The following is a 26,880-nucleotide window of genomic DNA, read 5'->3' as shown; positions in this document are numbered from 1 at the left end:
ATGGCAGAGAGAGGAAGAGTTTATTCGTTCTAATGAACTGTGCCCAGCTGGCTGCTCTGCTGTCAGGAAGCCCCGCCCCGTCGCCATGGTGGTGGTCTGGCTTTTGTGCACAGAGATGACTGCACATGCAAAGTGATCCAGTCCCAAGAATTCTCGTCTTTTGAATCGCAGATGTTTAAGGTGGGGTTTTCATCCCCCTTTTATTGTGTGTTAATCTACCATCCTCCTGGCCCCTCTGCTGTCTTTTTGAATGATTTTAGTGACTTCTTGTCTTCAATAATTACGTTGGAAACTGTTTTAATGCTTGGGGATTTTAACCTTCATGTTGATAAACTTTGAACAGCATGTTTTTGAGCCCACTCACCAAAAAGGCCATATTTTATACTTAGTTTTTACGCTTGACTTAGACATTTTAAACGTGTCTGTAAAGGATGTCCACATGAGCGATCATAGTCTTATTTTGTTTGATCTGCACTTTAGACCTGAGCCCAAGCCCTCAAAAGTAAGGTATCAGAGGTGTGTTATCACTGCTAATACTGCAGACAGACTTTCTGATATGTTATATGTTAGTTATAAACTGTCTCGATGTGGACAATCTCATTCACTGTTTTAACAATCACTGTGTAACAATTCTGGATCAGGTGGCTCCTGTTAAATCCAACTTGTTTACGCATAAAAAAAGCATACCCTTGGACTAATGAAGATATCCTAAGACTTAAGACTGACTTCCCGTGTACCCCGGGAAGTCCTGTGGGGAGTGCTCAGAGAGTATGTGGTAACGGACTGCCTGATTGTGGCGGTCCGCTCCCTTTATGATCAGTGTCAGAGCTTGGTCCGCATTGCCGGCAGTAAGTCGGACCCGTTTCCAGTGAGGGTTGGACTCCACCAAGGCTGCCCTTTGTCACCGATTCTGTTCATAACTTTTATGGACAGAATTTCTAGGCGCACTCAGGGCGTTGAGAGTATCTGGTTTGGTGGCTGCAGGATTAGGTCTCTGCTTTTTGCAGATGATGTGGTCCTGATGGCTTCATCTGGCCAAGATCTTCAGCTCTCACTGGATCGGTTCGCAGCCGAGTGTGAAGCGACTGGGATGGGAATCAGCACCTCCAAGTCCGAGTCCATGGTTCTCGCCCGGAAAAGGGTGGAGTGCCATCTCCGGGTTGGTAAGGAGATCTTGCCCCAAGTGGAGGAATTCAAGTACCTCGGAGTCTTGTTCACGAGTGAGGGAAGAGTGGATCGTGAGGTCGACAGGCGGATCGGTGCGGCGTCTTCAGTAATGCGGACGCTGTATCGATCCGTTGTGGTGAAGAAGGAGCTGAGTCGGAAGGCAAAGCTCTCAATTTACCGGTCGATCTACGTTCCCATCCTCACCTATAGTCATGAGCTTTGGGTTATGACCGAAAGGACAAGATTACGGGTACAAGCGGCCGAAATGAGCTTCCTCCGCCGGGTGGCGGGGCTCTCCCTTAAAGATAGGGTGAGAAGCTCTGTAATCCAGGAGGAGCTCAGAGTAAAGCCGCTGCTCCTCCACATCGAGAGGAGCCAGATGAGGTGGTTCGGGCATGTGGTCAGGATGCCACCCAAACGCCTCCCTAGGGAGGTGTTTAGGGCACGTCCGATCGGTAGGGGGCCACGGGGAAGACCCAGGACACGTTGGGAAGACTATGTCTCCCGGCTGGCCTGGGAACACCTCGGGATCCCCCGAGAAGACCTGGACGAAGTGGCTGGGGAGAGGGAAGTCTGGGCTTCCCTGCTTAAGCTGCTTCTACCGCGACCCGACCTCTGATAAGCGGAAGAAGATGGATGGATGGACTTAAGAGACTATGTCGATAGACTGAATGCCTGTGGAAATCCACTTTTCTTGAGGTGTACAGGCTCTATCTCAGGGATCTTGTGTCATCCTACAATGTGATGGGTAAAAAATGCCAGATCTGACTATATTTGTCAGTTCATAACATTGAATAAGAAAAATCCCAAATTGTTGTTTGACACCATAACTTCTTTTCTATGTCCTGCTGCTCCTGTTACCCCTTTTTTTTGTGAAGCTGACAGCAATGCCATTTTGAGATTTTTCACCGACAAAAACAAGATGATTAAGGATAGTATCTTGCCCCTTCCATGTGGTACCCCAGCTGCTGAGCCTGTCCCCAGCATGTGGTCCTCATATAGGAAGGACTGTGGCGTTAGCTGATATTTCGGCACTGGTGACCGAGATGAAGCCTTCCTCTTTTTCATCTGACGTCCATCCTTGTATAAGGCTCTTCCAAAAAAGTGTTTGAGGAAATTGGCCCTTGTGTTACCAACATGGTTAACCTCTTTTTGTCTACGGGTGTGTTACCCAATGCTTTAAAACTTGACATAGTGGAGCCATTATTAAAAAAAAAGCAGGCTTAGACCCAATCAATCAAAATTATTTTAGGCCGAATATCAAGCCTGTCTAAGATCCTTGAGAAAAAGCTGACATTTTTCCTCGATCAAAGTAACATCCATGAGCCATTTCAGCCCAGTTTCCGTAAACAGCATAAACGGCCATACTGAGAGTGTCCAGCGACATTATGATGTCTGGTGATTCTAGAAAATGCACTGTTCGGGTTCTCTTGGATCTGTCCTCAGCCTTTGAAGCTGTTGACCATCAGGTTCTGCTGAGAAGACTAAGGGATCAAGAACTGTCAGGGTCAGTTCTGCAGTGGTTCTCCTTATATTTGTTGGGGCGTACCTTTAGTGTTACAGCTAATCAAACAAGGTCTGGGTCAGCAGATTTATTGCTTCAAAGTTCTGTTTTGGATCCTATATTATTTTTTGCTGTATTTGAACCCTTTGGGAAAGGTCATTCAAAGGTTTAGTGATGTTTCTTTTTACTTTTCTTTTTACATCCAGCTATACTTTTAAGCCGTCTGAGATCCAGAAGCTTAACTCAATTCATCATTGTTTAGTGGACATAAAACAATGGCTAAGCAATACATCTCTGCAGCTCAATGCAGACAAAACAGAAACACTGGTTATTGCACCTGGTGATTAATTTCCATGGATTAAACAGTACTTGGGTGATTTAGGCCAGTCTACTAAGCCAAACCTCAGAAACTTGGCAGTTATCTTTGACAAAGACATGTCATTAGTGCAGCCTTGTAAGCAGTTGACAATGAACTGCTTCTTTCATCAAAGGAACATCTCTAAACTTAGGAAAATGGTGTCACAGAATGATTTGGAGCTTATCATTCATGCTTTTGTGTCCTTGCGTTTAGACTATTGCAACTGTTTGTTTTCATGTATGAACAAGAAGAAGCTCTCTCGACTGCAACTATTCCAAAAGTCAAGTCTGCAGCGAGAATTCTGACCCATACTAATAGTACATATCCCCTATTGTAAAAGAACTTCACTGGCTGCCAGTGTCCTATAGCAGTGGTCCTTAACCACTGGTCCGTGACGCATTTCCTACCGGGCCGCACAGAAACATTAATTAATTTATAAACTACTGCATTTTCTTCAACTTAATTTTCACCTTTCCCACTAAACACACCAATAAGCTTGTTTATAGATGTATATTACAACTACTGATAGGAAGTCGCCATTTGTTATAATACATTAATGAACATATACAATGTTAATGTGCCAGATTGTAGCCAAAGGCTGATTTCCATCTGCAGGATAATTTTATATAGCAGGGGTTCTTAAACTGTTTGACCTCAGGACCCAACTTTTCCACTACAAAGGGACCCGGGGACCACTCCAATATTAACACTGAATTAGTAATTTTACTCTTGATTCTGATCGTATTCAATAAAATAAAATATATAACCTACTTACAGTTTACTACCTTGTAAAATAATATAAAAGCATATATTATTCACAAAGATTATTATTAATTTAAGAAATAAACATTAGGCTTAGGGCAGGCTGATTAGAAAAAAATAATTTACAAACAATATGTATTATGTTGTGCTAAAATAATTAAACTAAATTAATTATAAATATGTTTCCTAAGTAAACTGTCAATAAGATTAAAGTGCAAATGAAAATACAGCTTCACCACTTTTGTCATAATTTTAGCGCGTAAGAAATTTCTCTATGACATTAGCGCCAGACTTCTTCTCAATCAATCAATCAATCAATGTTTATTTATATAGCCCTAAATCACAAGTGTCTCAAAGGTTGGTCTGTTGGTTTTATATTGTCGATACTGCCACAAGTGGTAGAAAAGTGTATTACAACTAAGTAACGCTGCAGCCTATGCGAACACAGCTGAAAAAACAGATATATTACATTCTAGGGGGCGCTCGTGGCCCAACACTGGGGCCCGGCCCTGTGGTTAAGAAACACTGGTACTACATAGTATATGCCATCAACGTGCCGGGGACCATCTCTTTGCAAATAAACACGTCCAAGGCTCCCACTATTTCAGCGTTATGGTGAAGACATTTTCTTGCTCATTTTTTGCTGTTTTTATCTACCGCACCAGAAAAGCTAGTCCGCAAAAAATAATGCATACATTAAACCGGTCCCTGGTGGAAAAAAGGTTGGGGACCCCACGCATATAAGATCAAGTTCAAAATTCTGGTTCTAGCCTTCAGAAGTTTGCATGGTCAGGCTTCTTCTTCCGACCTTACACCCCAACTCGGGCTCTGAGGTCCGTGGATCAGAATCTGCTGAAGGTTTCATGCTCTCGTTTTAGAACTCGAGGTGACCGATCTTTCCAGGCTGTAGCTCCCACGCTTCGGAATGATCTTCCGCCCTCATTGCGCTTAATTGACTCTGTTGACACCTTCAAAGGCAATCTTAAGACTCATTTATCTGTTGAAGCTTTTATTTAGCTACTCGCGCAGACTGTGATGATTTTTATGTTGTCTTTTGTTCGTTTTTATATTGTTCTATATTTTTTATTCTTACTGTGTTTTTATATTGTTTATATATTGCATTTGTGCGTTTTTATTAGATTCATTGTTTTTCTCTAATTTAACTGTGTTGTGAAGCACTTTGTGGCTTTTTGTCTGTGGAAGAGACTATACAAATGAATGTTGCTTAATGCGACTTCCTTCAAGTGACCTAACAGCAGTTTCCCGCATCATCTGAGGCAGTACTGTTTTGTAGCGGAAAGGTGACTACTGTACCATCTAACAGCGGGTAGGCCTGAATACAGCTGCGGCAAACAGTAGATGCTATGTAGTGCGGAAGGGGCTTTGGACCACACATTTTTAAAACATGGCATTTGAAAATGTACTTTTACAATGACACTGGGCCTGGGCTGATGACACATTTATTTGTTGATACATCGTCCCACAAATTATTGGAAATAAATAATGTTATTGTCAACATTATTTTGAGACCAAATTACACGCTACAGTCATCCCTCACTACTGTACTTCGTGCCTCAAATATTGCGGTTTCACGGCATGGTGGATTTTAATTTTAATTTTTGTTTTTGTTTTTTTAAGCATATTGTATAACTATTCTGCCCTAAATTAGGTATTTTCAAGCACATACATGGCCAGATGAAGTAAAAATATAAATACTATACTAGTATTGGCCAATAAAGGAGACCAAACCAATCTAAGCTAAGCCTCAGGAAGCATTATTATATTGGATTAAAATAGTGTAAAGACAACAGAAGGGTGTTATTTAATGTCTAGTGCACTCTAAAGGGTTTTATATTATCCAGTTATAAAAATGTTAGATTCATAATCGATACCTACATTGAAGAAATTAATTTGTTGGGGGTCATGTCAATTAACAGCAATAAACAAGGGACGACTGTAATTTAATGATAATATATAGTTGCAATGCAACTACTGTACACCCTTTCAAATGTAAAACTTAAACTATGTTTACACTGCGAACCAAAGTGTCCCAAATTAGATTTTTTTTAATCTGATTTTTTCCAGCTAGCTGTTTAGATTTCAAGTAAAATGTGATCTCACAGACTTACAGACTCTAGTATAAATGAGCAAAGGCCCCAATGTGGCCCCAATGTGGCCTTGACATCACTTGCATGCGCAGTTCAACAAAGTGAAAACAAAGAAAGTTGACCGGATTTGCAAAATACAAGTCGCCACACCTTCAAAACTATTGTTTTTTTTACGTGATAATAAAAGTAATTTAATGTATGGATGAATATACCGTGTAATATATTTGGGAAGGTTGTAATCTTTTTAGAGTTGTTAAGTAGAGGCGCCGTAGACATTAGCGTGGATCTACAGTATGTTACTTTATTTTTCAACTCACTTAATGTAAGTAACATATCAGCTAATATGCCAGAGTAGACATGTCAATTCCGGTCCTTCAACAATCTCTATGTCTTCGGAATCAAAGTGTAATATACAACTATACATATATACAGTGTATATATATATATATATAGGGACAAGCAATAGAAAATGGATGTATGGATGTATATATGTGTGTGTGTGTATATATATATGTCTATATATATATATATATATATATATATATATATATATATATATATATATATATACACCGTATTTTTTGGACTATAAGTCGCAGTTTTTTTCATAGTTTGGCCGGGGATGCGCCTTATACTCAGGAGCGACTTATGTGTGAAATTATTAACACATTACCGTAAAATATCAAATCATATTATTTAGCTCATTCATGTAAGAGACTAGACGTATAAGATTTCATGGGATTTAGCGATTAGGAGTGACAGATTGTTGGGTAAACGTATAGCATGTTCTATATGTTATAGTTATTTGAATGACTCTTACCATAATATGTTACGTTAACATACCAGGCACGTTCTCTCAGTTGGTTATTTATGCCTCATATAACGTACACTTATTCAGCCTGTTGTTCACTATTCTTTATTTATTTTAAATTGCCTTTCAAATGTGTATTCTTGGTGTTGGGTTTTATCAAATAAATTTCCCCAAGAAATGCGACTTATACTCCAGTGCGACTTATATATGTTTTTTCCCTTCTTTATTATGCATTTTCGGCCGGTGCGACTTATACTCCGGAGCCACTTATACTCCGAAAAATACGGTGTGTATATATATATATATATACGTATATATACACATACATACAGTTTGTATGTACCTTCATATATTACAAATATCCTATAATTTGCGCACTATCGACTAGTGATGCACCGAAAATTTGGCCGCCGAAAAAAATGCTTTGCTCACCAAAACAGGATGTTATGATGACGTATCCACTTCCGCTGGCAGGTCGTGTCTTTTCCTAGGCACACGAATGACGTAGCTCGCCCAAAGTTGGCATAACAGTCGCAATAATGTCGCATTGAGGTCCTATTTAGGTAGCATTGAGGTTGCATTTCCGTTTAGACTGCAGTCCCATTTGAAAAGAACAGATTCCAATCGGATTCGGACTACCTCCTGATGTGGCCTGAATCTGTTGGAAACAGATCAGATTTGAAAGCACTTTAGAGCGTAGAGTGACAAAAAATATTCGATCCGTGTCACTTGAGGGCAAAAAAAAATCAGTTTTGGTGTGCAGTGTAAACGGGGCCTTATACAGTATCTTTATTATTGTAATTGGAATATCAAGAACTTTTAAAGATTTTAAATAAATAAACTAACAATAAAAATAAAATGGACTCCAAGTTTCTGCTCGCAGAAATTGCACTTAAATAAAAATCACAATCAAAACCACCAAACTAGACACTCTCTTTTAAGAAAAAAAAAATACAAAAATTTAAACCTTTAACTATACACATAACAAAATAAAATAGCTTTTTAAAGCCTCGACAGACAAAATTGGGTTTCAGTATATATTGAACATAATTAAGAATTTTTCCCCAGTTTGGAAAATTGGATCGCATGGTTTGTTTTGTTTTGCCTTTTTTTGTGCCAACAGGTTCCAACAAAGTTGCTTTGTCTGTGTTGATGGGCACATCTTGCTCATTTGACTCAAAGCTAATAATATTGCCACACGGGACCTTTGGCTTTGCAATCATCTTTATCCTAATTTCTACTACGTTACCTTGTGTTGTGAGACTGACTTCTCTGTCTCACAGAGACACACTGCAAAAAGTCAGTGTTCAAAAACAAGAAAAAAAAAAATACAAAAATGAGGGGTATTTTATTTGAACTTAGCAAAATTATCTGCCAATAGAACAAGAAAATGTGGCTTGTCAATACTTTCCAAAACAAGTAGAATTAGCTAACCTCAATGAACACAAAAATACCTTAGAATAAGTATATTGTCACTAATAACAAGTGCACTTTTCTTGGTAGAAAGAGACCTCTTTGCACAATATGTTGAAAAATATTCTTAAATTAAGTAAATGCTAGTGCCATTATCTTGACATAATGATATGCGCTCGGCATCATGATTTTTTTTCATGCTTAAAGTAAGAAATTATTACTTTAAAAAGTAGTTTTATACTTGTGAGTGTTGATGACACAGCTTTGCAACAGTTGATATTCTAGTTTCAAGCATGTTTTACTCAATATAGGTCATCAAATCTCAGCTACAAGCTGTAATATCTTACTGAGATCATTTAGGACCAAAACACTTAAAACAAATAAAACACTAACAAAAAATCTGCTTAGTGAGAAGAATGATCTTATCAGACAGAAAATAAGCAAATATCACCCTTATTTGAGATATTTAATCTTACTTAGATTTCAGTTTTTGCAGTGCAAAGAGAGTGGATGACTGACAGGAGGGTTCACTCCATTCATTTAATTTCACTATAGAACAAACATGCCCAGGTGCAAAAAAACTAATGCAAAGAAAGAAAACTCTTGTTGCCCTTTTGGAAGTGAGACGAAGGAAACAAAAACACATGGACATGGCAATTTATCAATGCCAGCAAATAATCATCATGTTCAATTAATTGATTTCTGGATTATTGGCCCAAGCCTAAATGACACAATATCACATTTGTAGTGTCTTGCAGATTCAAGTTGTGGCTTCATGAAGTTATCCCAAATGTAAATGGGTGGACATGTTGTGAGTTTGGTTTGATGTGTTAGTTGGATTATGGTGTTAAAATTACAGTTCTCACCAAGTACAAATGTGTTGACAGGATTGACACTCCTTTCATTGGTATGTTTATGGTGGTGAAATGAGAGAGTGCTGCCATCTTCTGACTATAAGAACATAAAACTCATCTTTATTCATTGGCATTCAACAGCACAATAATTATTATCTTATATTATACCTTACCTGTTTTAGCCAAAAAGCTGCTGTTTTTATACGTAGTAGGTACTACTGTATGTTGTATTATTAATTGTTTTATTACGTTATTGCTTTTACTGCTTTTATTGTCGTATGTGCCCTCTGCAGAAGTCTGGTCAACCAATGTTGTTTTAAATGTGCAATATAAATAACACTTGACTTGACTTGATAAAATAATATTGACTGGCATAGCTGCACTTCAAAAAGTCAGTGTTCAAAATCAAGAAAAAAAAAAAAAAGAAATTAGGGGTATTTTATTTGAACTAAGCAAAATTATCTGCCAATAGAACAAGAAAATTCCGCTTGTCAAGACTTTCCAAAACAAGTAAAATTAGCTAACCTCAATGAACCCAAAAATACCTTAAAATAAGTATATTCTCACTAATAACAAGTGCACTTTTCTTGGTAGAATTTTTTTTGACCTTTTTGCTCAATATGATGAAAAATATTCTTAAATTAAGTAAATGCTAGTGCCATTATCTTGACATAATGATATGCGCTCGGCATCATGTTTTTTTCATGCTTGAAGTAAGAAATTATTACTTTGAAAAAGTAGTTTATACTTGTGAGTGTTGATGACACAGCTTTGCAACAGTTGATATTCTAGTTTCAAGCATGTTTTACTCAATATAGGTCATCAAATCTCAGCAACAAGCTGTAATATCTTACTGAGATCATTTAGGACCAAAACCCTTAAAACAAGTAAAACACTAACATAAAATCTGCTTAGTGAGAAGAATTATCTTATCAGACAGAAAATAAGCAAATATCACCCTTATTTGAGATATTTAATCTTACTTAGATTTCAGTTTTTGCAGTGTGCCAACTATGATACCAATCAAACACACTCAGAAGCTGGCAATTAGGCTACCTGTGCCTGTGTTTTCAACATCTGCATTAGATGAATAAAGAATATAGATTTTGCATTTGCACACATCATTTTGGTTCTGAGAAGCCCTGCGTAATCCACCAAGGTACCAGATTTGTCACATCTCTGTCATCAGTTTCCTCTGTATTATATTCAACTTTTTGCTTATTTTGCCTGATTTGAGTGCCCTTGCCTTGATTTTAGAGCTGGTCCAAGGCGATGTTTTTGTACCTGTACCTGTAATGTACAAGCACAGGTCAAATCCAGCTGATTTGTTATAGAGTTCATCTTTGATGCAGCAACAGTTTGGCTCAGTTCGTGACCTTTTGTGTGTGTGTGAGTGGGTGTCTGGGACTGTTTGTCAGTGTTTATGAATGCTCGGCGTTAGGACTGTTTAGATTTAACTTGGCTTTATACTGCAGATAACATGTTGTGTAACAGAGGGAAGATTATCAGTGTTTATTTTTTCACCCAATAAATCTTATCAGGTCGTTTTCCAGTTGTGACATATAACTCACACCGCTAGTAGTCCTTTTTGTAGTCCTTTCTCCTTGTATGTGACCCCTCCGCTCAGTTAAAGGGACAAATGTAGAAGACGATTACATGAATCAACGGAGAATGTGACCTTACAACTGACAGATTAATTGTCAGGAATAAAAGTCTGTCTTGCAGTGAAGAGCGAGACAAACTGAGCGACTGCCTGGGGGGATTTTCTGGCTCTGACCTTTATTTGAACAACTGTAGCTGGCTGCTTTAAGCATTGTGTTCATTTTGTTTTAGTCGTGTACCTGTACATTCAATCAGTATGTTAACATGCACTGAAGAATCAAGTGAAAGATGTATGAAAACCTCATAATAATATTGTTTTGCTTATGAGTCTTGTAGCACCACTGTTTTAGTAATGCCTGTTTATTTTTTTTTGAACATCTTAGAAATCAAGCGATGAGGAAAAAACTCATCTTATACTTCAAAAGAAGAAACCATGCTCGTAAGCAGTGGGTAAGTGAACTCAGTATTTTGACTCTCTGCTGGGATTTACCCGATGATGGATGATGAGTTAAAAACTGGGTCAGCAGCTCATTAAAGTGAGTGGCCATTTTAAGGTGGAAATAGATAGATGATTTATTTTAGTGTACTTATATTGTCCTGAGGGATAATCACTTCTATTAAAAGCAACATTGTAGATTATATACCTGGATAACCACAACCTGGGTGTGTTTTTATGGTACTTTCTGTCAGAAAATAAAATGGAGAAAAGCTTTTCCTTGAAATGATGTTCAGGTTAAACTAAGCCAACGAGCATAGCTATACATAAAGCAGTGATTGATGAACTCAGACAGTTTTTAAATTTTCCAGGGAACATTTTGTTGATGTTTTTATCTTCCCAGTAAAAAAAAATAGATTGCATCATGGAGCATAATCACAGCAAAAATGTCTAGCTTGACTTTTTTTTTTTTTTTTTTTTTACAATATTTTATTTCTATATTTCTATATTTTTAAGTACATTTAATACCAGAAAGAAAAGTTTTAATTTGCAACAAATACACAGACGAGATCTAAAAGACTGGTGTTTTTAGAATGCTTAGATATTTGCAGTCAACCGCTTTGTAGCTTATTTAAGGACAGGCCTGGGCAATTATTTTGACTCGGGGGCCACATTTAGAGAAAAAATGTGTCTGGGGGCCGGTATATCTATCTATCTATGTGTATATATATATATCTACATATACATATATATCTATCTATCTATCTATCTATCTATCTATCTATCTATCTATCTATCTATCTATCTATCTATCTATCTATCTATATATATATATATATATATATATATATATATATATATATATATATATATATACACACACACACACACACATATATAAGCTGTGACAATCTGCTGTACAATATGTGTGTGTTTGGGTCCTATTTTTAGGAACACTAATACAAAACCTCACAATAATGTCTGATTGAATGCTAAAAACGTTATGTTTGACCGCCTTAGGAAACGGAATGGAATTTTACATGTTCTACTTAATGAGACACCCAGAATGTACATGAATATAAAGAATGTGGGATTTACAATATTAACTATGAACAATAAAACACTGAATATTGACAACATATGAACGTCACACCCCCTCTCCATCCACATTATTTACAATCAAGCGAAACACAACAAAAATGCAACAAACATGACGAAATATGAACGCAAAGAGTAAAAAAAACAAAACACCTACAATCTGATATAATATCACTTTTCTTGTAGTACTTTGTTGTAAAAATCTCCTTCCGTGTCTGTCCCTGACACCTGCATTTCAGGCCGTTCTGGGAACACTCTGTGGAAACGCTCCCCACCCACACTGCTTGGTGCCTCGTCTGAGCTACTGGAACTTAGATCAACATAGTAACTAATTAGATTACCATAGTAACTAATTAGATGACCATAGTAACTAGTATATAATGCAAAAGTGCAGATGCCAACCATTTAAATACTTTGTATAGTTCAAGACTTACGGTCATTAGAAAACATCACTACACATCATAATGACGGCTAAACTTTACATCTTAAAGATCTAAAAAAAATGATTTGGTAATGTCCAGCGGGCCCGATTGAAAAGCTTAACGGGCTGCATGTGGCCCCCGGGCCTTAATTTGCCCAGGTCTGTTTAGGGAGTAACTCAGTATCTGCAGTATATGATATTTAAAAAAAAAAAGTTTTATTATTATTATGTTACACAATAATACCTCGGTTTTCATTAGTAATCCATTCAAAAAGAGCAGACGGAAACCGATATGAACGAAAACCAAAGCAATGTTTCCACAAGAAATAATATATATCCATTTAATCAGGTCCAGACAACCAAAAACATGAACACAAAACACATTCTATAAAGAATAATTATAATGTTACATGCAGAAAATAATGTGAAATACATACAAACGACGAATGAAATGGATAAATAAACATTTAACATCCCGTTTACCTTTATTGAAGACTCTTCAGGATTCAGGATGCTTTATTATTGTCCATTCTTTAACATGTACAAGACACATAAGAACTGAAATTACATTTTCGGCAAAGGTGGGCGAAGAGCAAGGAGGTAAAGGAAGAGCCACAAGTACGCCACGTTTATAACTAGCTACGTGTTCTTTCTTCAATCCAACAGTGTTTCTCACATTTTTTGTCAAAATACTGGCACACACTCATTTGCAGTTGTACTCAACAAAAACAGTACAGAGACTAAGTCGGCAACCCGTGAGATTCTTTTTTGGGGCATTCAATTCCCCAGAATGATAGGTGGGCAAACACTACAGTGTAACCTCGATTTACAAAGTTAGTAAATATGAATAATGGCTTCTAGCCTCGACAAAAGTCCTTATCTTAGTTAAAGTTGGTCCACTTTGAACGCAATGTGATGTGCTATACTGTGCTGTTTCAAACAAACACAGCAAGAAAGTGATGAAACAACTGCAGGACTATATATCTTTATTAACATGCTAAAACAACGACGACAAGCTCAACTCTGCTAAATGTGCTGCTCTGGCAACACGCGCGCGCACAATAGTCCCTTTAGTACCCTTACAGACGATCAGAAAACACAAAATCCTTTAACCACCATATTGCTACAATGACAGCAATAAACATTTTAAAAAGCAAAATTACTTTAACATGAGCAAAGGAGCAGCTCACGAGAAGAGAGACAGGAGCAGACAGAAGGGGGAGAAAGGAAGCTGTGTGTGTGTGTGTGTGTGTGTGTGTGTGTGTGTGTGTGTGTGTGTGTGTGTGTGTGTGTGTGTGTGTGTGTGTGTGTGTGTGTGTGTGTGTGTGTGTGTGTGTGTGTGCTCTTGGAAGAGGCACCGCTAAACGAGAGGTACCGTATTTTCCGGACTATAAGGCGCACTTAAAATCCTTTTTTCCCCCTCAAAACTCGACAGTGCGCCTTATAACTCGGTGCGCCTAATGTACGGAATAATTCTGTTTTTTCTTACCCACCTCAAAGCAATTTTATTTGGTACATGGTGTAATGATAAGTGTGACCAGTAGGTGGCAGTCAGATATAAGAGATAGATGTAGACTGCACTATGATGGCAATATGACTCAAGTAAACAACACCAACATTTTATATTTTCCATTGAAAATATAGAACATTACACACGGCACTCAAAATCTATCAAAATGTTTTAGTACGACTTTGCTATGAAGCTTCACCGCTTGATGTGCTTCAACATACGAGTATTATTATTATGATGTGTGTATAAGGTGTTGCGTTTGACCAGTTGTTCCTCCCAGGGAATCCAAGTTTCTGGTCGCTCGCTCCCAAGCTCTTTACGACACTTAAAGCTCAGTAGAAGAACCACCAGAGACAGAATAGGTATTTTGTAATATATTTGCAAAGCTTTGCATATACATTGAGACCAGTCCAGCATAGAACATTCAATCTCGCCGCCAAGATGGTCTGCCCCCCCCGACAAAACCCTCTCCCCTCTTAAGTCTCTCTTCCTCCCCCCCTGGCAGTCATGTCTCTCCAGCCAAAACACATGCCCATTATCTCTCTCTCTAACATTTCTCACTCAAGGTTAAGCACACAGTTTTGCAGACAACCAAAAGACCACAAATGGAAGAAAAACACTAGCTGTTTTGTAATATGATTATGAAATAAAAAGAAGTAACACTTAAATTCGGATATATGTAAATATCTGCCTCCGACAAAGGTAAGAGATATTATCTGGCGTTTTGTTTCGCAATATTATGTAAAATAAACTTTTCTTACCATCTGGTACCTGCTGATCCGTATTTGGAATCTGCATAAATCCTGAAAAATTGCGCGCGTCCGCCTTTGTAGTCCGTGCCGACACCGTAGTCGATAAGCTTCTTATTTTTCTCTATCTTCTTGTTATGGGACATTCATCCTCAGCTGTTGCCATTTCTAATATAAAGTAGTGTAAAGTTCTTACTTATATCTGTCAGTAAACTCGCCATGAAAGCGCTGAAACATACCGGTGTAGTGAGTTTACATTATTCACCCAAGGAACTTTAGAGAGTTCCGGTCGGATGTTTTTTCACGGGACACATTTCCGGTGTTGTTGTTGTTTCCGGATGAGGAGATGCTGCTCCGTTATTGATTGAAGTAAAGTGTGAATGTCATTAAAACAGTTAGCTCCATCTTTTGACACTTCTTCCACTCCCGTCTTTGCACGCTACACCGCTACAGCAAAGATGACGGGGAGAAGACGCTGTCGAAGGTGAGCCACGTAAATAAGACCGCCCACAAAACAGCGCATCCGGAAGCGACTGTCAGAAAGCGGCTTGAAGATGATCTGTAAAACATCATCTATGCAACATTTTGACCAAAGAACCACCATTACATGTTATGTAGACCACAAGGAAGTGTTTTACATTTAGAAAAAAATAATATTTATATGACTTCTTTAATGCGCCCTATAATCCGGTGCACCTTAAATATGAAAAAAAAAAATCAAAAATAGACCATTCATCGGCAGTGCGCCTTATAATCCGGTGCGCCCTATAGTCCGGAAAATGCGGTAGTCTTCTCTTGCGCTGTGAAATGAGTCCCCTTTGGCATATAAAAGTCAGTTCTCATCACAATTAAAGGGGAGCATTATCACCAGACCTATGTAAGCGTCAATATATACCTTGATGTTGCAGAAAAAAGACCATATATTTTTTAACCGATTTCCGAACTCTAAATGGGTGAATTTTGACGAATTAAACGCCTTTCTATTATTCACTCTCGGACCACATCACCATTTTCTCAAACACATTACAAACACCGAGTCAAATCAGCTCTGTTATTTTCCGTTTTTTCGACTGTTTTCCGTACCTTGGAGACATCATGCCTCGTCGGTGTTGTCGGAGGGTGTAACAACACGAACAGGGACGGATTCAAGTTGCACCAGTGGCCCAAAGATGCGAAAGTGGCAAGAAATTGGACGTTTGTTCCGCACACTTTACCGACGAAAGCTATGCTACGACATAGATGGCAAGAATGGAATGGACAGATCAGCTTTCAGGAAAAGAGAGCATGTCTACAGAATATATTAATTGATGAAAACTGGGCTGTCTGCACTCTCAAAGTGCATGTTGTTGCCAAATGTATTTCATATGCTGTAAACCTAGTTCATAGTTGTTAGTTTCCTTTAATGCCAAACAAACACATACCAATCGTTGGTTAGAAGGCGATCGCCGAATTCGTCCTCGCTTTTCCCGTGTCGCTGGCTGTCGTGTCGTTTTCGTCGGTTTCGCTTGCATACGGTTCAAACCGATATGGCTCAATAGCTTCAGTTTCTTCTTCAATTTCGTTTTCGCTACCTGCCTCCACACTACAACCATCCGTTTCAATACATGCGTAATCTGTTGAATCGCTTAAGCCGCTGAAATCCGAGTCTGAATCCGAGCTAATGTCGCTGTAGCTTGCTGTTCTATCCGCCATGTTTGTTTGTATTGGCATCACTGTGTGACGTCACAGGAAAATGGACGGGTGTATATAACGATGGTTAAAATCAGGCACTTTGAAGCTTTTTTTAGGGATTTTGCGTGATGGGTAAAATTTTGAAAAAAACTTCGAAAAATAAAATAAGCCACTGGGAACTGATTTTTAATGGTTTTAACCCTTCTGAAATTGTGATAATGTTCACCTTTAAAAACTTGTTGCGGTATGAAGCCGGCCTCCTCAATCTCTTCAATATGAGCAAGTACAAAATGGCTGCCAGGGGACACGAAATGAATGAGTGAAGCATTTCGTACACAGTCATTGGTTCGCACACAGAGGCATATTTGGCGAAATCTAAAAGTTTGTAAACCAAAAAGTTTGCAAATAGAGGAGTTCGTAAATCGAGGTTCCACATGCAACGTACGATAACCGGGGACGGTATAGGAAAACATGCGCAACATTTTTGCCACAATTTTGGTCAATAACCATAATATTACACGAAAAATGGAGGGTATGAAAACCAAAGTACCACGATAAATCTTTTTTTACTTTTGTTATATCTTCTGTTTGTGGCAGGAGAGATGTAATGTTAATCCTCCATTATTCATTTGAAATCCCTGCTTCGTATGTGGCAATTTAGGAACAGAAGTTCTGCCAGCGCTATGACCAAATGATGGAAGCCTGGGAGAAGAAGGTGGAGCGCATTGAAAACAACCCCCGGCGCCGAGCCAAGGAGAGCAAGGTGCGGGAGTACTACGAGAAGCAGTTCCCAGAGATCCGCAAGCAGAGAGAGTTGCAGGAACGAATGCAGAGGTGAGCTGGAATTACATCTGCAACAGACTTCATCAATGAATGCTGCTTGTGAAATTGTTACATTGTGCAGTGCAGGTTGCTCGGTCACAGCATGAATTGTGCATTCTTCTCTTATTTTTGTATTAAATGTTGTTGTAGCCGTGTCGGGCAACGAGGAGGTGGATTGGCCTCTTCTGCGGCGCGCAGTGAACATGAGGTCTCTGAGATCATTGACGGAATATCAGAGCACGAGGTGAGCTTTTCTGCCAGCATTGGTGTGTCCCTTGACTTGCAGTGTATTCACAATGTCAAATGTTCACTTTTGTAGCCTGGAAGTTTTGTTTTGTTGTAGTGGAATGTCCTGGAAGCGTGGGTCTGGGAGATAATGGGGGGAAAAAAACAGACTGAGGTTGATTGTCGAATCAAACTCTTTTGAGTCGAATCTTTGACTATTTGAAGAACGCCCAATAAAAAGAGCAATTGCAGGGACCAGAAGACTGTAATGTGGTTTGAGTATTTGTTTCAAATAATTAAGTAGAGTAAGTACAGCTTGATAAAAGAAGTAACACAAGTATGAGAAACTACCGTATTTTTCGGAGTATAAGTCGCACCTGCTGAAAATGCATAATAAAGAAGGAAAAAAACATATATAAGTCGCATTTTTGGGGGAAATGTATTTGATAAAACCCAACACCAAGAATAGACATTTGAAAGGCAATTTAAAATAAATAAAGAATAGTGAACAACAGGCTGAATAAGTGTACGTTATATGAGGCATAAATAACCAACTGAGAATGTGCCTGGTATGTTAACGTAACATATTATGGTAAGAGTCATTCAAATAACTATAACATATAGAACATGCTATACGTTTACCAAACAATCTGTCACTCCTAATCGCTAAATCCCATGAAATCTTATACGTCTAGTCTCTTACGTGAATGAGCTAAATAATATTATTTGATATTTTACCGTAATGTGTTAATAATTTCGCACATAAGTCGCTCCTGAGTATAAGTCGCACCCCCGGCCAAACTATGAAAAAAAACTGCGACTTATAGTCCGAAAAATACGGCACTCGGTATGGTACAATGCATGGCAACAATTAGAGGACAGCTTTATAAAGAATGTTAATATTTGGTTACATGTCCTTTGACCACTCCTCTTGACAAAATGGGTGCAGTTCAGCTAAATTTGTTGGTTTTCTGACATGGACTTGTTTCTTCAGCATTGTCCACACGTTTAAATCAGGACTTTGGGAAAGCCATTCTAAAACCTTAATTCTTGCCTGATTTAGCCATTCCTTTACCACTTTTGACATGTGTTTGGAGTTTGTTTCATCTGACATCACATGAACAAAAGATAAGACCTTCTGGAGGAAAGTTCTGTGGTCAGATGAAACCAAAATTTTGTTGTTTGGCCACAATACCCAGCAATATTTTGGAGGAGAAAAGTTGAGCCTTTAATCCCAGGAACACCATACCTACCGTCAAGCATGGTGATGGTGGTGTTATACCTGTTTTGCTGCCAATGGAACTGGTGCTTTAACAGAGAGAAAATGGGACAATTACAAAGGAGGATTACCTCCAAATTTTTCAGGACAACCTAAAATCCTCAGCTCAGAGGTTGGGTCTTGGGTGCAGTTGGGTGTTCCAACAGGACAATGACCCCAAACACACGTCAAAAGTGGTAAAGGACTGGCTAAATCAGGCTAGAATGAAGGTTTTAGAATGGCCATCCCAAAGTCCTGACTTAAACGTGTGGACAATGCTGAAGAAACAAGTCCATGTCAGAAAACCAACACATTTAGCTGAACTGCACCAATTTTGTCAAGAGGAATGGTCAAAAATTCAAGCAGAAGCTTGTGGATGGCTACCAAAAGCGCCTTATTGCAGTGAAACTTGCCAAGGGACATGTAACCAAATATTAACATTGCTGTATGTATACTTTTGACCCGGCATATTTGGTCACATTTTTAATAGACCCAGGCATAATAAATTCATAAAAGAACCAAAGTTCATGAATGTTTTTTGTGACCAACAAGTATGTGCTCCAATCACTCTATCACAAAAAAAATAAGAGTTGTAGAAATGATTGGAAACTCAAGACTGCCATGACATTATTAACTTTTGACCACAACTGTAGAATAGATACCTTGTTGGTCCCTTTTCAGGAAATTACATGTCAGGGAAACGGCAGCGCACATAACAAAGTACAAATGTGGATTAGGTCATCTATTACGTACATTATTTATAGAGAAGAGTAGAAGCTAATATACATAAGTCAATTTTACTTTTGTTGCCTCGGTTTTTTATTATTATTTTCATTAACCTCGGTTGTTCATCAATTAATTTGATGAAGTTCTTATGTCGAAAAGTAAATGTTGCATAATTGATTTTAGACTGAGCCAGCAATCAGCAGAGGTCACTGTTGATGACAGAACAAATAGTTCACAGCTGCTTGGAAGAGAGGCACATTTGTTGAATGGTTGTTTTGTACCAAATGATACAATTACAAAATACTTTGTTTTGTTGCAAAGTTAATGCACCACAACAGAGACTGGTCGACACCAAATAAAGTGTGTAATCCTATTGTATCACGTCATTAAATTACGTGTATTCTCAACATCACAAAAAAGTTCAGTTAGTCTATTTTCTTACACTTTGCACATCCTCATTCAGTATATTTTGAAAAATAATTTTGCCCTTAATTCAAAAACACAAACCTGTGCTAATTCCATGTTGTTTTTTTTTCAATTTACGTAATATCTCATCCATTGCCCATTCCCGCTTTTATTTTTTCTAGACAAATCTACTGTGTGAAAGATGTGAATAGACCGCCTATGCTGAATTTCACATCCTACCGTGGGTATTACTGCCCCTCCACCAGGCAAGAGGTTTAGCATACCCTGCCACTTTCTCCCACTTTTTATTTGAGCATTTCCCTTCACTAAAGGCACACTCAACCATTCCTGACATAGGTGTTAATGGTTTTAATGTGAATTTTTTATTTTATTTTATTTTTTTATTTTTTTACACTCATTCACACAAAAGGGGTTGTTTTTTTCTGTTATTAAATTTCTGGTTCCTACAATATAAAACAATACAGTCTGCAAGGGATACAGTCCTTGAAGCACACATGATTGTGTGTGCTGCTGGTCCACTAACATTTTCATTAATTACTATTTTTTATATAATTGTTTTTATATTGTTTTACTTTCTTTTTTATTCAAGAAAATGTTTTTTATTTATTTATCTTATTTTATTTTATTAAAAAAAAAAAAATGGCCTTATCTTCACCAAGCCAGGTTGTCAATAGAGTTAGATTGTTTAAAGAGTTCTTAAAACCAGGTCCAGTCCAGATTATGTGGCTCAGCAACACACACCTTCATTTATGTACACTGAAAATTAGGGAACACAACGGATTGCATCCATCCATCCATCCATCCATCTTCTTCCGCTTATCCGAGGTCGGGTCGCGGGGGCAGCAGCCTAAGCAGGGAAGCCCAGACTTTCCTCTCCCCAGCCACTTCGTCCAGCTCCTCCCGGGGGATCCCGAGGCGTTCCCAGGCCAGCCGGGAGACATAGTCTTCCCAACGTGTCCTGGGTCTTCCCCGTGGCCTCCTACCGGTCGGACGTGCCCGAAACACCTCCCGAGGGAGGCGTTCGGGTGGCATCCTGACCAGATGCCCGAACCACCTCATCTGGCTCCTCTCGATATGGAGGAGCAGCGGCTTTACTTTGAGCTCCCCCCGGATGACAGAGCTTCTCACCCTATCTCTAAGGGAGAGCCCCGCCACCCGGCGGAGGAAACTCATTTCGGCCGCTTGTACCCGTGATCTTGTCCTTTCGGTCATGACCCAAAGCTCATGACCATAGGTGAGGATGGGAACGTAGATCGACCGGTAAATCGAGAGCTTTGCCTTCTGGCTCAGCTCCTTCTTCACCACAACGGATCGATACAGCGTCCGCATTACTGAAGATGCCGCACCGATCCGCCTGTCGATCTCACGATCCACTCTTCCCTCACTCGTGAACAAGACTCCGAGGTACTTGAACTCCTCCACTTGGGGCAAGATCTCCTCCCCAACCCGGAGATGGCACTCCACCCTTTTCCGGGCGAGAACCATGGACTCGGATTTGGAGGTGCTGATTCCCATCCCAGTCGCTTCACACTCAGCTGCGAACCGATCCAGTGAGAGCTGAAGATCTTGGCCAGATGAAGCCATCAGGACCACATCATCTGCTACGGATTGCATATACCGTATTTTTCAGACTATAAGTCTGTGCGACTTATACTCAGGAGCGACTTATGTGTGAAATTATTAACACATTACCGTAAAATATCAAATATTATTATTTAGCTCATTCACGTAAGAGACTTACAAGATTTTATGGGATTTAGCGATTAGGAGTGACAGATTGTTTGGTAAACGTATTGCATGTTCTATATGTTATAGTTATTTGAATGACTCTTACCATAATATGTTACGTTAACATACCAGGCACGTTCTCAGTTGGTTATTTATGCCTCATATAACGTACACTTATTCAGCCTGTTGTTCACTATTCTTTATTTATTTTAAATTGCCTTTCAAATGTCTATTCTTGGTGTTGGGTTTTATCAAATAAATTTCCCCCAAAAATGTGACTTATATATGTTTTTTTCCTTCTTTATTATGCATTTTCGGCCGGTGCGATTTATACTCCGAAAAATACGGTATTAAACCAATTAGACCAATTTCTATAAACAAAATTACATTTTCAAAATAAGCGTGTAATGTGAGTTAGTTACTTCTTAGAGAGTCCAAGGAAAAGGTAACTGTGTGCAGAGTTCACATTTGATGTGGAACATGTCTCAGACTACTGAGAGTGGTGAGGAAGCTTAACTTCCTCCCTTGCTCTCTGACCTCTTTAGTACTTTAAAACTACCATAAGGTTGCAGATTTATGACTTAGTCCCGCTTGATAACCAGCGTTCTCATGTCCATGTTGTGTTTGTGTCTGGTGTGTGTCATGTGTGAATGTCAGAACACAGAGAAGCAAATGCGACAGCTGGCAGTCGTCCCTCCAATGCTGTTTGATGCCGAGCAGCAGCGCATCAAGTTCATCAACATGAATGGACTGATGGATGACCCCATGAAGGTGTACAAGGACCGGCAGGTCATGAACATGTGGAGCGAGCAAGAGAAGGACACTTTCAGAGAGAAGTAAGGGCAACTCTTCAGTAAAAGTCAGGATGGTCAATGTAGTGCATTTGTGCAGCACGTTTGTGGGAAGGGCTTGACACTTATTGCTTTGCATCCCATTCATACAATGATACTGGAGGCTTCCATGCAAGTTGGCAACCATCAAGAGCAAATAGAGTTTTTAGTGTCTTGCTCAAGGATAAATAACACGGTCCCTGAAGGAGCTCAGGGTCAAATCTGTAACTTCAAATTACGGCCACTATAACTCCTGAGCTCTGTCGACCCATAGCCTACAGTCTGTCATAAATATATCATTGAATTGATTGATTGATTCTTTTATTAGTAGATCGCACAGAACATTACATATTCCGTACAATTGACCACTAAATGGTAACACCCGAATAAGTTTTTCATCTTGTTTAAGTCGGGGTCCACGTTAATCAATTCATGGTACAAATATATACTATCAGCATAATACAGTCATCACACAAGTTAATCATCAGAGTATATACATTTAATTATTTACATTATTTACAATCTGGGGGGTGGGATGTGGAGGGGGTTAATTATATCATCTGAGAAATGGACATTGAAACAGTGTAGGTCTGACTTAGTAGGATATGCGCAGTGAGCATAGTGAGCTCAGGAAGCATAAGAACAAGTATATACATTGATTATTTACAATCCGGGGAGGTGGGATGTGGTGGGGGGAGGGTGTTAGTCTAGGGTTGTAGTTGCCTGGAGGTGTTCTTTTAAATTAGGTTTTGAAGGAGGATAGAAATGCACTTTCTTTTACACATGAAACACTGTTGATATCTAGTAGTACCTCGGTTTTTGTTAGTAATCTGTTCAAAAATACAGACGAGGGGCCAAATCATACAAAAAATGTATTGAATACAATTTTATTAGGAAAAAATGCAAATCCAAATAATCCATTACAAACACCAAAACATAATATAACAAAACATATTGTACTGAAGTAATATAGAATAAATGCAGAAAATAATGTGAAATTCATATATATGATGAATGAAATTGATACATAAACATTTAAAGCAATTTAAATAATTACATTTAGACGCATTGTTTGGCTGTACGATTACCAAGACAGTATGCGATGACCGGGCCAAATTTTACTCGGAAATTGAATCATATGAAAAGTGGGTCGTGAAATACACAACGTATACACTGCAAAAAGGCAGTGTTCAAAAACAAGAAAAAAACAAACAAAAATGAGGGGTATTTTATTTGAACTAAGCAAAATGATCTGCCAAAAGAAAAAGAAAATTTGGCTTGTCAAGACTTTCCAAAACAAATAAAATTAGCTAACCTCAATGAACCCAAAAATACCTTAAAATAAGTATATTCTCACTAATAACAAGTGCACTTTTCTTGGTAGAAAAAAAGAGACCTTTTTGCTCAATATGTTGAAAAATATTCTTAAATTAAGTAAATGCTAGTGCCATTATCTTGACAATGATATGCGCTCGGCATCATGATTTTTTTTTCCATGCTTGAAGTAAGAAATTATTACTTTAAAAAAGTAGTTTTATACTTGTGAGTGTTGTTGACACAGCTTTGCAACAGTTGATATTCTAGTTTCAAGCATGTTTTACTCAATATAGGTCATACAATCTAATAATAGTACCATCTTACTGAGATAATTTAGGACCAAAACCCTTAAAACAAGTTAAACACTGTAACATAAATTCTGCTGAGTGAGAAGAATTATCTTATCAGACAGAAAACAAGCAAATATCACCCTTATTTGAGATATTTCATCTTACTTAGATTTCAGTTTTTGCAGTGTACTTGTAAGTTTGTTTTTAACAAATTAATACACTTTCTAAAATTTCATATTAGCCAAATTCTGGATGAGCATTATTGTACTCAATGTTCGTTATGTGCTCATAATAAAAGGGCCAGGATATTTTAAGCAAAGCATTGCATTTTTTCTTTACACATGGGGAAAATGCTTTTAAAGCACACCGAGAGTAACACTTTTTAAAAATGCTTTTCCTTGGAAATATCGTCAATGTATCTTTACAAGCTTGGACTGTAACAAATGAATGTGATATACTATTTTTTAGATGCTAAATGACATAGGCTCGATTGGGTTGCATGCATGACATATTATTAAAATATAAATCTTTAATTCAATCACTCTCTTTTGTTTGGTTTTGAATGCTCAGAGCTTGTTTTTCTAGTATTTCACGTTGTACTTTTCTCCCTTCCTCCCACAGATTTATTCAGCACCCTAAAAACTTTGGTTTGATCGCATCTTTCCTAGAAAGAAAGGTACGGGTTTTGCATTTACCTGTGTAACTCAGTCTTATCAGGAAATTACATTTCCAGGCAAATCACATTTCTTTAATTTTTTTTCAGACGGTGGCAGAATGTGTGCTCTTTTATTATTTGACCAAAAAGAATGAGAACTATAAGAACATAGTGCGAAGGAACTACAGAAGACGGGGAAGAAGCCAGGTATTGTCAACTCTCTTGTTTACAACTCTTAATAATGTCCTCCGGTATTTCCAAGAGCACATGAGCTCTGTGCTTACTTGTCAGACTCCAGCTTTTCGTAATAATGGGAATACTTTTAGCTGATTACATTTTTTGAGGTTGCGGTCTTAATGCTCGGGGCACAATGCCATAGTCGTTTGGTAAAACAAGTCTGACAACAAATTATAGTAACCTTTGCTCTACTTTTCTTTTGGAAGAAAAATGACTTGCAAGATGACTCAACCTATAAAAGAGGAACTTTAGTGTTGTATTGACAAATAGCATGCATGATGATGCAATTAGATACGCAGGACATGTCATGTGCATGAGCCACCCTGCCCCATGACAAGAGGATAGAGAAAAATAAAGAACTTATTGAGTACAACTGAATAAATATGGTAGATTCACGCAAAGCTCTTCGTAACTCTGGTCAAATACGTCACAAAAGTCTAAAATTCAAAGCGGCTTGTTGAGAGCTATTTTAGAAGAAGGCAATTTAATATTATAAATATAGCCGCAATGCCTCAATAGTTTGATTTTCTTTTTTCCGGGACTTATGGGGATCCATAATACACAAAAACAATAAAAAAGTTGTTTTTGCATAATAGGACCCCTTTAATAGTTGACTACCGTATTTTTAGGACTATAAGTCGCTCCGGATTATAAGTCGCACCGGCCGAAAATGCATAATAAAGAAGGAAAAAAACATATATAAGTCGCACTGGAGTATAAGTCGCATTTTTTGGGGAAATGTATTTGATAAAAGCCAACACCAAGAATAGACATTTTAAAGGCAAAATAAATACAACAACAGGCTGAATAAGTGTACGTTATATGAGGCATAAATAACCAACTGAGAACGTGCCTGGTATGTTAACGTAACATATTATGGTAAGAGTCATTCAAATAACTATAACATATAGAACATGCTTGTTTACCAAACAATCTGTCACTTCTAATCGCTAAATCCCATGAAATCTTATACGTCTAGTCTCTTACGTGAATGAGCTAAATAATATTATTTGATATTTTACGGCAGTGTGTTAATAATTTCACACATAAGTCGCTCCTGAGTATAAGTCGCACTCCCGGCACCAAACTGAAAAAAACTGCGATTTATAGTCCGAAAAATACGGTAGTCAGCGATTATTTTATTTTATATCATTGCTTACATGATTTGCTTTACATGTTAAAGTCCACGACTTTTAACTTATTTCCAAAGGTTATTAAAGTAAATTGTAACAAAAAGACACAGATTACTAAGGATTTAATGGTTTGACTTTATTACACAAAGTAAATAATAATAATGATAATAATAATACATAGACTTAAAGTGCAAAATATTTTGCAAAACTGAATTCTAGTAGAAAGAAACCCCTAAAAACTATTTTTTATCCTGTACTGTTAGGATTATTTAGCTGCCAACAGTCTCCTAAAGGAATAATACTGTAAAACTGAATATTCCTTTTTAAAGTAAAAAAAACAAAAAAACTTTTTATCTTCTATTATTTACCACAGGAAATAGAAGTGGTTACATGGACATTGCATGCCCACTCATCTTTGCGTGTTGCTTTATAACAGACAAAATAAAATGAGTATATCTCAACGTTAGTTACACAACTGGTATCTTATGCAGGTAAAGAGCCGCTAGTATTGGTTTTAAAAACAAACACATGTTGCGTAAATGGCACAACTCTGGCGATGTTGAGGTAGACGACACAACTAGGCGGCGCTTGTGCACAGCCGTCATGCTGACGTAAAACACAAGTTCCGCTGTACAATGTTTGCATATCACTGACCCGACCTCTTTTGCTCTATTTCTATTTCTATTCTATTTATTATATTGTTGCCAAATTTACGAGTGTTTGGGTCTAATTTTTATTTTGGTAACTCTTCTTCTTACTCCTGACTCGG

General features: G+C 38.0%; 1 protein-coding gene across 5 annotated transcripts in view; it reads left to right on the top strand.

Annotated features, from left to right (window-relative positions):
• Positions 1–26,880, top strand: part of ncor2 (nuclear receptor corepressor 2) — a 216,904-nt gene that overhangs the window by 121,662 nt on the left and 68,362 nt on the right. For all 5 annotated transcript variants that reach the window (XM_061986043.2, XM_061986041.2, XM_061986039.2 and 2 more), the window contains exons 9-14: positions 10,963–11,029; positions 17,126–17,298; positions 17,437–17,530; positions 22,307–22,485; positions 24,708–24,762; positions 24,850–24,948. In XM_061986043.2, the coding sequence (XP_061842027.1) occupies positions 10,963–11,029; positions 17,126–17,298; positions 17,437–17,530; positions 22,307–22,485; positions 24,708–24,762; positions 24,850–24,948 (667 nt within the window). The remainder of the gene's footprint in view (positions 1–10,962; positions 11,030–17,125; positions 17,299–17,436; positions 17,531–22,306; positions 22,486–24,707; positions 24,763–24,849; positions 24,949–26,880) is intronic.

This window comes from Nerophis lumbriciformis, linkage group LG12 (genome assembly GCF_033978685.3).
Source record: "Nerophis lumbriciformis linkage group LG12, RoL_Nlum_v2.1, whole genome shotgun sequence".
In the NCBI taxonomy this organism is placed as follows: Eukaryota; Metazoa; Chordata; class Actinopteri; order Syngnathiformes; family Syngnathidae; genus Nerophis; species Nerophis lumbriciformis.
Note: the sequence above shows the minus strand (reverse complement) of the source record. Positions and strands in the feature narration are given on the sequence as shown.